Source organism: Salvelinus namaycush, unplaced genomic scaffold (assembly GCF_016432855.1).
Source record: "Salvelinus namaycush isolate Seneca unplaced genomic scaffold, SaNama_1.0 Scaffold2660, whole genome shotgun sequence".
Taxonomy (NCBI): domain Eukaryota; kingdom Metazoa; phylum Chordata; class Actinopteri; order Salmoniformes; family Salmonidae; genus Salvelinus; species Salvelinus namaycush.
Window position 1 is genome coordinate 14864 of NW_024059520.1, and position 17453 is coordinate 32316.

The window sequence follows — 17453 nt, forward strand, 5'->3', positions numbered from 1 at the left end:
ACATGCAGGAACCAATGTTAATAAGAGATAATGAATAATGTCAATCATGCTTATATGACATGTTTGTGTAGCATTATATAAGGACTGAAAGGGAATGCCTTAGTTTTCATCAAGCTTGGATTGAGTTTGTGAACCTCTCCGGCTGTGATAATAAAGAGTGATTCATTTAAAATTGACTTCAGGTGTCCCTTCAATTTCCTCCACAATCTTGGCGTCAGTGAAGGTCTGTGAGGGAACACTGGTGGCGCATTCTGTGTGAAAGTGTGAGGGAAATTCCTGTCTGACCAAAGATGACCTGGACCCGCCCAGACCAGACTTTTACTGTGAGGTGCCCGGGGGAAGATACCTGATCCGGCAAACCTCTGAGGGACACGTCTACTGAATTTCAGTAAGTCAATTGTCACGCCCTGACCATAGAGAGCTGTTTATTCTCTATGTTGGTTGGGGCGTGAAAGTGACAAGGTGGGTTATCTAAGTGATTAATGATCTATGTTGGCCTGGTATGGTTCCCAATCAGAGGTAGCTGTTTATCGTTGTCTCTGATTGTGGATCATATTTAGGCAGCCATTTCCTCATTGTGCTTTGTGGGATCTTGTCTAGATATAGTTGACTGAGAGCACTACTTTGAGCTTCACATTTAGTTTTTTTCGCTTTATTGTTTTTTCCTTTGAGTTTCTCTTCCAAATAAAAAGGATGGAAACATACCACGCTGCATCTTGGTCCTCTCCTTATAACGATCGCTACAGAAGATCCCAACAACAACGGACCAAGCAGCGTGCCCAGGAGGAAAGCCAGGAGTGGAGGACATCCTGGACGTGAGACGAGATTATGGCAGGAGACAGAAGCCTTCCATGGAAGCAGGCGGAGGCAGCGAGGGAACAACAACGACAACACCGGGGTTCGCGGCCACGACGGAAGCCCGAGAGACATCCCGAATGTATATATCTTTTTTTGGGGGGGGGGGTCTATCAGTGGTCTATCAGTTGATGTCCAATTTCATGAGTGTTGACCGTGTGTGTTATTAGTGGCTTTCAGGTAGCACTCTAATATTGCAATATCTTAGTAATTTGAAGGGTCTAAGGTTTCAGTACAAGGCCACATGATGAACAGAGGGATTGAGCCTTGGGACTGATATTAAATGAAAGGCCGCCATCTGGTGTTTGGGTTAAAGATAAGCCTCCTGTGGACCAGTAGATAAGCCTCCAATGAAAGTGAGTGGTACTCACGGAACTCAGGGTGTAAGGGACACAGTGGAAGCATTTGGGGCAGAGGTATGAATCATTTAATAAGATATGTTTTTGACCCTTTCCAATTATTTTTACTCATTTCGATAGTTTGAATAACTGAAGTAGATCCAAATTGAAGTAGATCCAAGTTGAAGTAGATCCAAATTGAAGTAGATCCAAGTAAATGTTTAAGTACCAAATATTAAGATGATAAGTCAGCACCAACTTTTTGAAGGCCCCAGTGGATTTGTTAAACAACAGTTTTTTTTTTTTACTATTTGATGTCCCAGGGACAGCTAATACAGAACACATGTCAATGCAACCTGATTGTGGTAAGAGCTATGGAAACAATGATTAAACATTGACAGATGCATTTACCTCTGAGTCTACGGATCCCTTGTGTATGTGTGTGTGTTGTTTAATAGATTCACTCCTGTTGATAGAAGTATAACCTTGCCTGTAGATTTGAGCTTTATTATGATGATAGTATTTCCATCAATTAAATTGTGTAAGGAAGAATGTGTGTAACTGATTGACTTACTAGAATGAAGGGTTTAAAAGGATAAACAATCTGGTTTTATGTGTTGATTTAGCTTACTTTAATAGAAGTATTTTGATAGAACCTCATTTGATAGTTTAAGCCATAATTGAATGATTACCTTAAAATATTACAATCGTAACCACAGAAGTGGTTATTTTATTGTCTGCAGAGATAGCCTTGAATTGTACACAGCATCTCCTCTCACTCTACCTTGGTTCGTGAAGTTGACTGGGACCTCCTCCTCAGACCAATTGGCAGTACGCCCAGAACATTGCTCTGGGAACCAAAGGAGTATCTCAGTTTCCAGGTCTCAGCTTTGAGAGAAGAAGCCTTTTGAGGTATCACTCAGTCACATGCAGGAACCAATGTTAATAATGAATAATGTAAATGATGCTTGTATGACTTGTTTGTGTAGCAGTATACAAGGACTGAAAGGGAACACCCATGGCAGTGTTTTCATCAAGCTTGGACTGAGTTTGTGAACCTCTCCAGACATCATAATAAAGAGTGATTCATTTAATATTGACATCAGGTGTCCCTGATGTTGAATTTCCACCACACCATGCAAAAAAACTGATATCACTAGCTTGAACAGACAGATTTTTTATTTTTATTTATTTTAATTTTACCCCCTTTTCTCCCCAATTTTCATGGTATCCAATCGCTAGTAATTACTATCTTGTCTCATCGCTACAACTCCCGTACGGGCTCGGGAGAGACGAAGGTCGAAAGCCATGCGTCCTCCGAAGCACATCCCAACCAAGCCGCACTGCTTCTTAACACAGCGCGCCTCCAACCAGGAAGCCAGCCGCACCAATGTGTCGGAGGAAACACCGTGCACCTGGCCCCCTTGGTTAGCGCGCACTGCGCCCGGCCCGCCACAGGAGTCGCTGGAGCGCGATGAGACAAGGATATCCCTACCGGCCAAACCCTCCCTAACCCGGACGACGCTAGACCAATTGTGCGTCACCCCACGGACCTCCCGGTCGCGGCCGGCTGCGACAGAGCCTGGGCGCGAACCCAGAGACTCCGGTGGCGCAGCTAGCGCTGCGATGCAGTGCCCTAGACCACTGCGCCACCCGGGAGTGAACAGACAGATTTTGATTGAGATTTTTGTATTATGCCAATTAGATTTCCGTGGGGCGTGGTCATTGATTCAAAAGTTTTTAAGGTGTAGGCTGCTACAACACGTGTGCCACATCCGACCCGCATGACCTGTGATTTCCGTGAATCTGATTGGTCAAAGAGGTGGCACCACTGGTCCCAGAGTGTTTTTTTTCTCCTGCTCTAAAGTTACCCCAAGTTATTATTTTTACTGAAAGCAACAACACTGTAAGGAATTCCAGTAGGCGTAGTCTAAAACAGATATTTCTGGTTCATCCCCATTATTTAAGTGAGACGGACAGTTTATGACATTTATGGCAGCCGGGCAAGTTGAACCTGCTCTGTGGTTGTCCCATTAGGCAGAGTATTTTTTAAACTAAATACAACCAAACTGTAAAATTCACAAAATACATATTTTTTACCTGCTACACTGGAAGTGTAACTTTTAGTCAGGGCGAGCAGAGCGCGAGCCACTTTATCCTGTTACTCCAGCTGAGATACTCTATATAGCAGTAACTCACCTAGCCATGCCAGCTTCACCCTCGTGTGGGTGCTAACAAGCATGCTAAGTAGTGCTAGGTATCAACAGCCATTGTCAACCAGTCAAGTAGGGGTTGGAAAATCTGGTGAGGTTCGATTGGTTACTCGCAAAGCAATATCACCAAATATTTGCTTGATGATCAGCCTTGCCCAACTTTAGTCCCTCCCTGTTCAGCTCCCTCTCCCATGCTTGCATCTCCCAATGGTCCCTGGCCACTGTGCTTCTCACCGCTTTACTTTCATTGAAAATGAATGGGAAGCTAATGTTTCACCATGTGATGCTGTCTCTAGTATATACGCCCTGTCAGACGTGAGCTGCACGTTGAAATCTTGAAATCACGCTCTGAAAAGTTTGGATTATCTGTCCGATGTAGCAGGCCATGAAAACAGATTTTTCTGCTTCCTCCCTGTAGTTTAATTAAGGGACGACAAAAAAGTTATGGCATTTCTGTATGTAAACAACTATCGGGTAAGTGACCATAGTCTTCGGCAACCACAAAATACTGCTGATTTGGCCGATGGGAAAGTGCCTTTCAGACCTTAAAGTAAATCTCTCTCTGTAGGGTATGACATAGTGATGAATCAGTTGCAGAATGGTTGTATATGGGCTATGGTGACTTTTTCTAATCAGGTCACGTAGGTTTAAACTACTGGAAAAACTCCTGGCCCTATAGGGAGGATGAAAACCCTATCAAACTGCAGCAACCTTTCTCATATGATTTATAATTTAAAACTGGAATAACAGGGGAGTTTCCCTTACACAGACACAGAGACAACTGTGATGAGACAATACAACTAACAGGACCAAGCTTGCTTTATGCAGTGTTGCATCATGAAGGTCCAGGGATAGAAATGGACTGTGTCCAAAATCCTTCAATTCTACCCCTGTGTATTCATACCACTTGACTTTTTCCACATTTTGTTATGTTACAGTCTAAATTCAAAATTGATTACATTTATGTTTTTTCTTCACCCATCTACACACAGTACCCCATAATGACAAAGTGAAAACATGTTTTTAGAAATCATTGCAAATTTATTGAAAATGAAATACAGAAATATCTCATTTACATAAGTATTCACACCCCTGAGTCAATACTTTGTAGAAGCAACTTTGGCAGCGATTACAGCTGTGAGTATCTCTGGTTAAGTCTCTAAGAGCTTTCCACACCTGGATTGTACATCATTTACCTATTATTCTTTTCAACATTTTTCAAGCTCTGTCAAATTTGTTGTTGATCATTGCTAGACCATTTTCAAGTTTTGTCATAGATTTTCGAGCAGATTTAAGTCATAGCTGTAACTCGGCCAATCAGGAACACGCACTTCTTGGTAATAAACTCCAGTGTAGATTTGGCCTTGTGTTTTAGGCTACTTTCCTGCTGAAAGGTGAATTCATCTCCCAGTGTCAGGCGGAAAGCGGACTGGACCAGGTTTTTTTCTAGGATTTTTCCTGCGCATAGCTAAATTTGGTTTCTTTTTTTTATCCTCAGTCCTTAACGATTACAAGCATACCCACAACATAATGCAGTCACCACTATGCTTGAAAATATGTAGAGTGGTACTCAGTAATGTGTTGTATTGGATTTGCCCTAAACATAACACTTTGTATTCAGAACAAAAACTGAATTGCTTTGCCACATTTTTAGCAGTATTACTTTAGTTCTTTTTTGAAAACAGGATGCATGTTTTGGCATATTTTGATTCTGTACAGGCTTCCTTCTTTTCACTCTGTCAATTAGGTTAATATTGTGGAGTAACTACAATGTTGTTGACCCATCCTCAGTTTTCTCCTATCACAGCCATTAAACTCTGTTACTGTTTAAAAGTCACCACTGGCCTAATAGTGATTAAAGTCACCACTAGCCTAATAGTGAAATCCCTGAGCGGTTTTCTTCCTCTCTCAGTTAGGAAAGACGCCTGTATCTTTGTAGTGACTGGGTGTATTGATACACCACCCAAAGTGTATTTAATAACTTCACCATGCTAAAAGGGATATTCAATGTCTGCTTTTTCACCCATCTACCAATAGGTGCCCTTCTTTGCTATTCATTGGAATACCTCCCTGGTCTTTGTGGTTGAATCTGTCTTTGAAATTCACTGTTTGACTGTGGGGCCTTACAGATAATTGTATGTATGGAGTACAGAGATGAGGTAGTCATTCAAAAATCATGTTAAACACTATTATTGCACGCAAAGTGAGTCCATGCAACTTATTATATGACTTGTTAAGCACATTTTTACTACTGAACTCAGGTTTGTTGGCTGCGCCCACTAATTGTCCACACCTGATCTTAATGAGTGCTTGTTTCCTTTGAAATGGGTGTGTTTGAATAGACTCATATTAACAGCGTTGTATGACTTAGCATGCTAGCTCCAACCTGGTGGCGCAGTGGACTAATTCTATGGATAGAGAACAGAAGATTCCACAACAAAAAAATGAATGCCTAAACAAATTAATTTCCATGTGTCCTATCTGTGCTTAGAGTTGAAAACAGTCAACCCAAACTAAGCTAGCAGTATTATTAAAAGTCTTATTTGAAACATGTTCTCAGAATGTTATTGAATTATCTTCAAATAACCTATCATTTCTGTTTTCAGGACATTAATAAAACTTCCCAGGAAAACTTTCATGGAACCATAGTAAAACGTTCTCAGAACCTCCCTGCAACCTAAAAATAAATGTTCCCGGAAACAGGTGAAGTTCACACTTCAGCTCTCAGGATGTTTAAAAAACAATATGTTTTACCAGTCAGGAAACTGATGGCTTTGTTCCCAGAACAAATAGGAAAACAGAAACCTGTATTCCCACAACTTCCAAGGAACCAAATGTGCTAGCTGGGAGGCTTTCAAAAGGCCCTACAAACAAACAGATTATAATTTTGGTGTGCAATAGAATTGTGTCTTTGGAGCATTCAAATGTATGTTCCGTGGCAATTTTTCTTCACAATATGACGCAGATAGGCTCATTCTGTTCAAGACAACCCAGGCTATAACGCATGTCATCATTGTAACTGTGGATAAAAAAAAGAGATCATAAACATTGATACTGTAAATTACATTAATTTTCAAATACAGAAATGTGAGTGGTTTGCTTGTATGACATCAAAGTGGTATTTATTATAAACCTTAATATCACATATTTTATAGCACATCGACTCCTCTCAATTTAACGCATTTCCCTCACCCAGACAACAACAAATGTGCAAAAGTAGCCCAATTAGCGGGAGGGAAGGTGTAATCTTCTTGTCTCTTGTAGTGCTCAAGTTTATAACGGCTGTCAGTCAAAACCCCTACCAGTGCTGTGAAGTGGAGAACCTGAGCTCTTATGTCATGTATGGCATGTTACTGTACAGGCAATTTAGGCGCTTATCAACAACAAAATCTGCCATTTTCATCTCATATATGGGATGACAGGGGCAAGTGAACTGAGCAGTTGGGCAAGTTGAGCCTGCTCTGAAATTTCCCCAGGTGTTTAAATTTTTTTTACTGAAAGCAACAAAACTTGAAGGAATTCCAGTAGGCTTAGCCAATGTTTTTATTGAACCTTTATTTAACTAGGTAAATTCTTATTTACAATGACGGCATACCCTTCCAAACCTTGACGCTGGGCCAATTGTGCGCCGCCCTATGGTACTCCCAATCACGGCCAGATTGTGATACAGCCTGGAATCAAACCAGGGTCTGTAGTGACGCCACTAGCACTGAGATGCATTGCCTTAGATCGCTGCACCACTCGGGAGCCCCCCAAAAACAAAAAAATGATATTTCAGTTTCATCCCCAATTTATGGCAGCCGGGCATGTTGAGCCTGTGGTTGAGCCATTAGTTAGAGGATTTTTTTAATGAATGGTTGCTGTTCTGGAGTAATAGAATGCTCAGCCTACCATAGGCTGGGTTCTGACTGGGGGAGGAGCTCACAGCCTGCAATAAATAGCGGATGTCTACGTTGAGGGGAAAGTATTTGTAAGAGTTATCCGTCGTTCTGGGAACAGTCTCGAAGGGAAATACGTTTTATTGTAATTTACGCCTCACACTTTCATTAGTCGGATCCTTTTGTGATATTTGTGTAACCATAATTCGTTTCCAAATGACGCGGTATGTAAGCAGTTGTTTCATTACTCTGTTCGTTCTGTTCCTTTGGCGGGTCGAAGACATCGCAGATGCTTGCAGATGCTCCCCTCCGCATCCTCAACAGGCTTTTTGCGATGCAGATATCGGTAAGGCGAATTTGGCGACATTTCACTTTCAGCTTTTCTTCACATGTTGAAGCTATCAATACGCAGCATGGAAAAATTTTATGTATTGTCTGTGGTCGTAGTATAAATAATTAGGACATGCTCATTAAGCCTGTTTACATCTTCTCACACTTATTTACAGAATTAAGTAGGCGACAGTAAGATGGGCTCTCAACCCTGTTCCTGGAGAGCTATGCTCCTGTAAATGTTAAATCAAACCCGTTTGTAACGAACCTGAGTCAGTTTATCAACCAGTTAATTATTAGAATCAGGTGCGCTAGATTAGGGTTGGAGCGAAACATATAGGACGGCAGCTCTCCAGGAACAGGGTTGAGAGCCCTGCTTTGCTTTAGGCATAAAGTGTGCCTACACATTGAGGTCTGTTTACAAAACATTAAGGACACCTGCTCTTTCCATGACATGGACTGGCTAGGAGTTAACTATGATCCCTTATTGCTGTCACTTGTTCAATCCACTCCAATCAGAGTAGTTGAAGGGGAGTAGACAGGTTAAAGAAGGCTGTTTAAGCCCTGAGACATGGCTTGTGCCATTCAGAGGGTGAATGGGCAAGACCAAAGATTGAAGTGCTGTTAAATGGGGCATGGTAGTAGGTGCCAGGCGCACCGGTTTAAGTGAACTGCAACGCTGCTGGGTTTTTCACAACAGTTTCCTGTGTATCAAGAATGGCCCACCACCCAAAGGACATCCAGCCAACTTGACACAACTGTGGGAAGCATTGGAGTCCACATGGGCCGGCATAATTATGGAATACATTCGACGCCTTGTCGAGTCCCTGTGCCAATGACTTGAGGTTCTGTTCTATGGCATAATCTTATAGCAGCAGCTACTGTACCAGACACTCTGCCGCATCTTCCTACCTGAACCAATCATCTACAGAGGGCATGATTAAACCAGGTGTGTCAAATTAAAAGCAGAAGACCAGCGCTAGGAATGTAGGACCAGGAGGGAAATGGACTAGTCATCTGTTTTGGTGTAAACCTAGCCAGAATGTTACACTGAGTCTTAACTTATGCACAAACATTCTGAAAAGACTGTACAATTTTGGGTCTGTAAAGCATTCTACACTGTTCTCTGATCCATATCACCCTTAAACCATCAGTGTGACAGACAGTATAATTTCAATAATGTTAAACCTTTTCTCCCTCTTCTAGTGATCAGGGCGAAGGTGGTTGGCAAGAAAGCTTTGTCTAACGAGATCAAGTATGACATCCAACAGATCAAGGTATGATCAGCCTTTTTATGAAGTGGTTGTTCCTTCCTGCACTGAACATTGAAGCCCCCTGAACCCCAGTCTGACAGCTGGTCCCAGTTCTCTCCTTTCCCCTGGGCTCCATCCCTTCAGTGTTTGCAGATCTGGGTTGGCATAAACGGTGTAGTTGTGGAGCTTCCACCATATGAAAAGGAGCTTCTGTAGAAATGGCTCATTCCTCTTGCTGGAAAGCACATTATTCAGTTGACGGTCCTACCAGTCCTAGACTATGGTGACATCATCTATGACTGCCATTTCATCAAAGCTTTTAAATGCAGTTCATCATAATGCACATTATTACTGGTGATGGGGGTTTGGTACTCATCACTGTATTCTCTACCAGGAAGTTGGCTGGTTCTTTGTCACGTGTGTGGATAAATTGCCGGATTTTTATTTATAAAGCCCTTTTACTAAAACTCTCACTGTACCTAACATTATTACCCACCTTTAGACATTATAGTTACAGCCTGTCTCAGATCAGGGATGTTTAACTCTGGATATTCCATTTGTCGCTACTGAGTTGGATGAATCTGCCTGAATTATTTTTGCGGAACGATCTTCAAAATATTCTAAATGTGATGTTTAGTTGTCTCTAGGGCGACTCGGAATAATTTGACTGTGCTGCTTACATTTTGTGTGTTTCTGTAATTCGGGGATCTAAAAAATACCTTGGTCTCCGTATGACACCCTGATAAAAAGTAAGGTTAGTTTAATAAATATTTTTTGATCTGCAAACATCAGGCTGTGGGGATGGGGTATAGGGAGGGAATTAGGAACGACTGGCTGAGAGCTGCAGTCGGTTAGGTTCAAAACTGTATATGTAGATGTTTGACAGATCCTTTGTTCTCTCCTTGTGATTGGCTAGATGTTCAAAGGTCCTGACCGGGTTATCCACGCCGTCTTCACTTCATCCTCCCCAGCCTCGTGTGGTGTGACCCTGGAAACCAACAAGGAGTATCTCTTCACGGGTGTGGTTCTCACTACGTCACCAAGTTCATTGCTAGCACCGGTTACACTGCTCAACCTATGCTTGCAGCATCATGGCCTGTTCTAAACTATTGACTTGATCTTGTAAAAGAAATCCAAGTGCTTTAGAAAAAATACTTTATCTACATTTTTTTTAATTAAACGTTTATTTAACTTGGTAAGTCAGTTAAAACAAATTCTTGTTTGCAATGACGGCCAAAACCTGACGACGCTGGACCAACTGTGCGCCGCCCTATGGGACTCCCAATCACGTCCGGATGTGATACAGCCTGGCTCTTCAAGTTACACTTAATAATACCTAATGTTATGAATTTAAAAGTTAATGCTTATAAATGTGTACAACTAATGCATCACTTATTTATTATGATAAATTCTAGTGTTCCAGGCTGCATCGGTATGTCTTCCTGCTCCAGGGTAAAGTTACCCCCAGGGACAGATCTAGGATCTGTTTCCACCTCCCCCATTTCTAATCTTAACCATTTGTGGGGGGAAAAAAGAGGAAATGGATCTAAGATCAGCATCTGGGGTTAACTTTTACCCCACAGGTTGTTGACTCACTGTCTTCTCTCTGTCTCCAGGCAGGCTGAATACTGATGGCAGGATGCATTTAGTCATGTGTGACTTTATTCAATACTGGGAGGACTTGAATGGCACACAAAAGAACAGCTTGACTCAACGCTACCAAAGCGGCTGCGATTGCACGGTGTGTGACAGGAATTATAGTCAAGTTACTTTACACCACTTTTGTTAAATGTTTACTTTGTCACATTGGCTAAACACAAGAGCTAGAGTATTGGGGTAATGATCAGTCAGTGATCTGGATCTTTCTCTCTCCCTGCTCTGATCTACAGATCATCCGCTGCTCTTCCCTCCCCTGTCCCGTCAGCGCCCCAGATGAGTGCCTTTGGACAGACTGGTTGTTGGCCGATGGCCAAAGCGGACCCCAGGCCAAGTACTCTGCCTGTCTCAAGGGGCGTGATGGGTCCTGTGCCTGGTACAGGGGGATGGCTCCATCCAAGAAGTAGTTCCTGGATATTGAAGACTCCTTAACTCTACAGGCCATCCACTCACTGCTCAGTGGCTAAATATGCCTGCAATTTAAAAGCTGGTCACTTCTTGTGCAATAAAATAAACTCCTCAAATATAGTGCTCCAAGTATTCATTTCTTGTGCCATTCATCTGTTTTTAAACTGGAACCAAAGGTGTTATTGAAATCAAAAGTGATCTCACTGTTTCTGACTAGAACATTTTTCCTGAAATACCATCCTTAAAGCCTGGGACATGTTCAGCTGGGCACAATATTGTAGAATGAATGTTATATACATAGTCTTCCTTGACAAAGAAATGCAGGTGTGGTCCCCTTCTGCACGTTGAATGCATTTTAATGAAATTGCTGAGAACACTCATACTTGCTGACCAAAAGATTGAGTTTTCAGAACATTTATCTTAAGTAGTCACTTTAAATTTGTACTTTAATATTGAAACAATTTCTCAGACTCACTACCCACTTGGCAATGTTTAATTTAACACATTTTGCATTAAAGTAAAATTAATTTTGGATTTAGAAGTTAAATCTTTACCTAAATCCTTTATTTGATATCTAGACATTGAACTGACATCTGGGCCGAGTGGGTAGACTATATCGATAACCGTTCAGAATATTTTTGAATATAACTAGGTGAGCCAGTTAAGAACAAATTCTTAATTACAGTGACTGCCTAACCCGGACAATGCTGGGCCAATTGTGCGCCACCCAATCGCGGCCGGTTGTGAATCAGCCTGGAATCGAACCAGGGTCTGTAGTGCTGCCTCTAGCACAGATGCAGTGCCTTCAGACCGCTGCGCCACTCGGGAGCCCCAATACATGCATATTCGTCTCCTTTTCAGCACCAATTGGTAATATGCAAATACTCAATTGTATATGTAAGGTTTGGAAAGTTTTTAAAAGTAAACTGGTTTAGACTATATTGGTGAAATAAAAATACTGTTCTGGATTGACCATGTCTAAAAGTAATGGACTATTGTTTCTCTTATTTGAGCTGTTCTTGCAATAATATGGCCTTGGTCTTTAACCAAATAGATATATCTTCTGTATACCACCCCTACCTTGTCACAACACAACTGATTGGCCCAAACACATTAAGAAGGAAAGAAATTACACAAATTAACTTTTAACAAGGCACACTTGTTAATTGAATTGCATTCAGGCGACTACCTCATGGAGCTGGTTGAGAGAATGCCAAGAGTGTGCAAAGCTGTCATCAAGGCAAAGGGTTGCTACGTTGAAGAATCTCAAATATAAGATATATTTTATTTGTTTAACACTTTTTTTGGTTACTACATGATTCCATATGTTATTTCATAGTTTTGATCTCTTCACTATTATTCTATAATGTAGAAAATAGTAAAATAAAGAAAAACCCTTGAATGAGTAGGTGTTCTAAAACATTGACTAGTAGTGTAGGCCATCTAAATATGTGAAAAGAGGGGCCCTTGGGGAATAAACCCCTGCTTTACTGTACTGTGCTCTACTGTACCCTACTCTACTGTTCTCTACTCTACTGTACTGTGCTCTGCTGTACCCTACGGTATTGTGCTCTAAGGCTGTACGTTTGTTTATGTGTAACTCTGTGTTATTGTTTTTGTCGCACTGCTTTGCTTTATCGCAGTTGTAAATGAGAACTTGTTCTCAACTGGCCTACCTGGTTAAATAAAGGTGAAATAAAATAAAATAAGTAAGGCACTGTGCTGTAACGTTCTCTACTGTTCTCTACTGTACTCTACTGTACTGTGCTCTACTATACTGTACTCTACTATACTATACTGTACCCTACTCTACTGTATTGCACTCTATTGCACTGTACCCTACTCTACTGTACTGTACTGTACCCTACTGTACTGTACTCTACTATACTATACTGTAGCCTACTCTACTGTGCTCTACTATACCCTACTCTACTGTTCTCTACTGTACTGTACTATACTGTGCTCTACTGTACTATACTGTACCCTATTCTACTGTTCTTTACAGTACTATACTGTACCCTAGTCTACTGTTCTCTAGTTGGGTGCTAGGGAATTCAGGTAAATATTTCAAATATGCAGTAAGTGTGTGAATAATATTCTGTGTATTCCTATCGGAAGACATGTGTGCAGAAAGTTTGGTAAAAATAGGATACAAATTAGTCATTTTTTTTAACACCAATTTTCACAACTTCTGCAGAATGACCCATATACTGTTAATATGTAATTAAAAAGTTAAAGGTCCATTAACAGTCTAGCCTATGTCATCACTATGTGTTAATTTCATGAAATTTGAATTAAAGAAGACAATGGTGTAAAGTAACTTTGTAAAAAATACTTTGAAGTACTACTTCAGTATACAGTATTTATACTATTACTCAAGTAGTATTTTACTTGGTTACTTCCATGTTGTATGAAGGTATCTTTACTTTTACTCAATGACAACTGGGTAGCCTACTTTATCTACCACTGGGCCTAGGTAGCCTAGCCAATTAAAGTTAATATAACCAAAGTTGATCAAGTTCACATTTTCTCTTAACACAAATACATTGGTTCAGGCTATAAATACATAATGTTCCCACTTTGTTTCCCCTGGCCAGATGGGACAGGCGTATAGAGGCCTACAGTTGATCAGACTGATACTGCAGGTCAGATCACTAATGTTTAGGTGTAGGCTGCTACAACATTTCTCTAAAGAGTTTTTGCTTGTGTCTTTCGGGAGTGAGTTATTTTCTGTTTGCTAAAATAATACCTTATGGAAGTGGAATGCGTGCTCTGCTTTCTATAGACGTGTGCCATGCCTGACCAGCGATTTCTGGGAATCTGATTGGACACAGAGGTGGCAGTGGCACCACAGATTGTTGGGGCCATTTTTGTCTCCTGATGGTAACCAGGTAACAGTTTGGAACCTAGTTGTAGCAGGGACCTTAATCTTGTGAAAATTGTCCCGTATGGATTGGGCAAAATAAAAATGTTTCTAACAGAAGAACTATAAAAAGGATATGCAAGACATGGTAGCAATTGGAAAGGAACACCAAGGTGAGGACAAAACAGTTCACCTGACACAAGACTGAATCCAAACATTACACTGTTCAATTTATGTGCATTTTACATTTACTGTGCTATTTACAGCATTTGTCAATAACTACATCTGAAAATACTGTAAACATTCAGTAACATAAATAAGAATATTCATTCACAATTTGGATTAGCTGCAAGATAAGAAAAAACGATTACAAGGGTTTGAGTGAAAGGTCCAACTGGTGTCTCCAAGTGGCAACAGAACTCTCCAAACTGTAAAACGTTACTAAATAATTTCAATGCTCTATTATGACTCAAGGAAAGAGCCTTAAACTATCATGTGCTTTTTGAGCGCTCTTAGCTTTGCCATTGAGGAACTGAATCAAGCACACTTGTAGTTTCCAATCCCAAAACATTCCATTATAAATCGCAATCTGGGTTAGGTGGGTGGGCATCATTTGAAAGGTATTCTATTGCCAACAAGGCAGTGTTAGCCCAGCTAGCACATAACGTTCTGAGAACCATTTGATTCTTAGAGCTTGGTGTGAGTGAGGTCGTCCTATGGCTATTTTGCATAAAATCTTCCCACAATGCAGGCCCATCATTAAGGGTGGCCCTTAAGTGTTCTCGTCCACCGTACCTTACTTCCTTGCCTGTCCAAATAAAATATTAAAATATTGATAATTTATTTGACAGAGATGCATGCAGATAGAAAGATGTATCTGATGTTGTCTGGACAAAAATAGTATGGCATGTCATACTATTTCTGGCCAGACAGCATCAGATACATGGGTCACATACAGTAAGACAGAGTGGCGCTGTTTTGCTCACACAGATGTTTTCTATGGTACGATAGATTCAGCAGAGAGGAAGAGAAGAAGTGAGAGGACACACTCTCGCAAAAAGATCTGTGCAGAATGAGCACAATGCGTTTCTATGGGCAGTATATGTAGACCTAAGCTTGTCGCATGCCTTCCTGACTTTGGAACGACTCCCATTGTTAGGGCGGAGACATGAGCATCTCGTCATTATAACAGATATCTGGTTTCAGTGCAGTTGCGAATTGGAAAGGAAAGTTGGTGGGTGCACAGAGCACTTGCTGGATTCCGCTAAAGTAAATGTATGTTTTGCCAAAATTATATAATTACACCTGTCTAAATAAAATAATTCAAAAAACTTCACCAGAGACCATGACTTAACAATAGAGTATCATTAGCTTCTATTAAAAAAAATATCTCTGCATTGTTTCAAATTACAAGTGCGTAGGCCATGCCTATTTTATTGGGAAGACCGAAATTGTGTTAGCACGCGTGGCAATAGAAATACTTGATTATTGATTTGTGGCTGTCAGTGAAAAGCAACTAAAATATGTGTTTTGAGTATAATTTAAAATATTGAGATGAAGAAGGGGAGGGGTGTGTGGCGAAGATATGGCGCGATTCAGTCCAGAATGCATGCACTCAGTTCTCCAGAATGTGCTCAGCTCTCCCAACAATTCTTGCACATTCATTGTTTCATTGTGTGAATTGTTTGCCCTTTGTTAATTTTGATAAATTCTCCATTACATATGTACCAGTAGGCCCAGTAATTGTACTGTTAATACCCATCGTTTGGTTACATAGATTTATGTTAATGCAGGTATTAATTACATTCATTTACCGTTCTCAATCTCCGAGTGGAAACATTATTTGCAGAGTTCAACCTGCTACACTTTATTCATAACCATCATTTACGAGTTTTGTCATTTTTTTCATTTACCTTTGTTAGGAGCGCTCCGTGTGCGCAATGAGCATGTGTCTGGTTTCTCTGTCCAGATAATGTTGAGTGAGCGCGCACCTGAGCGTGCATAAAAGTAAGCCTAAATGACCTGCTGTGGGCAAATGTAGGAAAGTGCCCATTAGGGGATATCGGAATTCTGATTGTCTTAACTCACCACGTCCACCACTAATAAGCTGAGCTTCTCAGTATTTGTTTCTTCACCTCACACAGTAGACCTGAGTCAACGAAGCCTGTTTTAAAAAAAACATCCATTACAAATAATAATAGTTCCTCACAGTATTTGAAAAATCTTTTCAACACCCGATAATCACAAAGCCTCGATGTGAAAGAGCAAAATATCATGATCTGATTATCCCATATCTCCAGTGGAAACGAAATTTAAAAAAAGCTGTCTGTCCCGAGCTCACTGGTTCAGAATAGGTTTATTCTAGTTGATACAATGTTGACAGTTCACTAGGAACAGCTTCGGCCCAGACCCAGTTGATTGATTTGATAGCTTACAATGTTGCAGTTAACCAGCGATGGCTCAAGACAGATAGAAAGGGGGGCAGACAGGCAGAGAAGATAGATTAATGTGATTGAAAGAACCTGCATTTTCATCAGGATATTTTCTTCTGTTTTTATTTGTTGGGTTTAGGATTATGTATTTGACTTAGTTGAAGACTGTATAGGCCTAATTCTGCATTGGCCTATAGGCTATCTCTGAGTTCCATGCGTTAATTTATTTAGCGACCAATGCATGGATCACGGTGTATCAATGTGTCCATATGGCAGAGGCTGGTACTCTTTGCATTAGGTGAATTTTAATTCTGAGTTTTATGATTAACCAAGTAAAAAACATTGAGAAAAACAAAAAGGTTATTATTGAAATGAAACTGTTCAACGGAATGCTGTTATAAAAATAATCAACTGGTCGGCAGATCGGTAGAAATAGTAGGATAAATTGTAAGCTCCCCAAAATTGAAACTGACGAGCGGCCTATGGTCTTTACTCTACACCCATTAAAAATGTGTGCCTGCATATAGAAATCAAATGCCCTTCCAACTGATTCCTTCTAGCGCTGGCCCTGCCACAACTTTATGGGAATGGTGCAGGATACCCAGCTAGCACATAACGTTCTGAGAACCATATGTTTCTTAGTGGGAATTTCAGTACTTCTGCATAACGTTTCCTACAGGTTTGCTCATGGTTCTATTAAAGTAATGTTCTCCGATTGTTCAGGGAACATTAAGAAACAACGTTCTTCTGTGGGAATTGTAGTACTTCAACATAACATTTCCTACAGGTTTCCTCATGGTTCTATATAAAGTCATGTTCTCAGCACATTTAGAAAAACTTTCTATAAAAACCACAAGAAAACATTGGTAACGCTCAAAGAACGTTCTAAGGAATGTTATTTAAAAACATATACATTCTGTTCTCAGCGTCAAACAAAACTTTATCTATCCTGTGTGTGTGTTCAGGTGTATTGCCCGCACCCACTAATTGTCCACACCTGATCCCCCTTTGAAAATGGGGTCTGTTTGAATATACTAAATGAACGGCTTTGTATGAGTTAAAAATACATGGAATGCTAGCTCCATCTTGGTGATGCAGTGGACTAATTCCATGGATAGAGAACAGAGCATGTGAGCGGAGCTGGAGCGTTCTCAAATCTGACTGAAGCGCAGAGCAAGTTGCCCAAAGGCTGGAGCATCGGCCTTCTCGCCGCCTACAATTTCGCTC

At 40.8% G+C, this 17453-nt stretch overlaps 1 protein-coding gene across 1 annotated transcript; it reads left to right on the forward strand.

Moving 5' to 3' along the window:
• Nucleotides 1–7390: 7390 nt before the first annotated feature.
• LOC120039358 (metalloproteinase inhibitor 2-like) lies at nucleotides 7391–11008 on the forward strand. The gene is made up of 5 exons (XM_038984788.1): nucleotides 7391–7630; nucleotides 8821–8891; nucleotides 9784–9886; nucleotides 10484–10608; nucleotides 10757–11008. Exons 1-5 carry the CDS (start codon nucleotides 7501–7503, stop codon nucleotides 10928–10930), a joined length of 603 nt encoding a protein of 200 aa, XP_038840716.1. The 5' UTR covers nucleotides 7391–7500; the 3' UTR covers nucleotides 10931–11008.
• The last annotated feature ends 6445 nt before the right edge of the window (nucleotides 11009–17453 follow it).

Excerpts from the sequence above, each read along its gene's own strand:
- LOC120039358 (XM_038984788.1), top strand. The coding sequence starts at position 7,501 with ATGACGCGGTATGTAAGCAGTTGTTTCATTACTCTGTTCGTTCTGTTC. Across the intron at positions 9,887-10,483 it reads CAAGGAGTATCTCTTCACGG|GCAGGCTGAATACTGATGGC; the intron begins GTGTGGTTCTCA and ends CTCTGTCTCCAG. Across the intron at positions 10,609-10,756 it reads AAAGCGGCTGCGATTGCACG|ATCATCCGCTGCTCTTCCCT; the intron begins GTGTGTGACAGG and ends TCTGATCTACAG.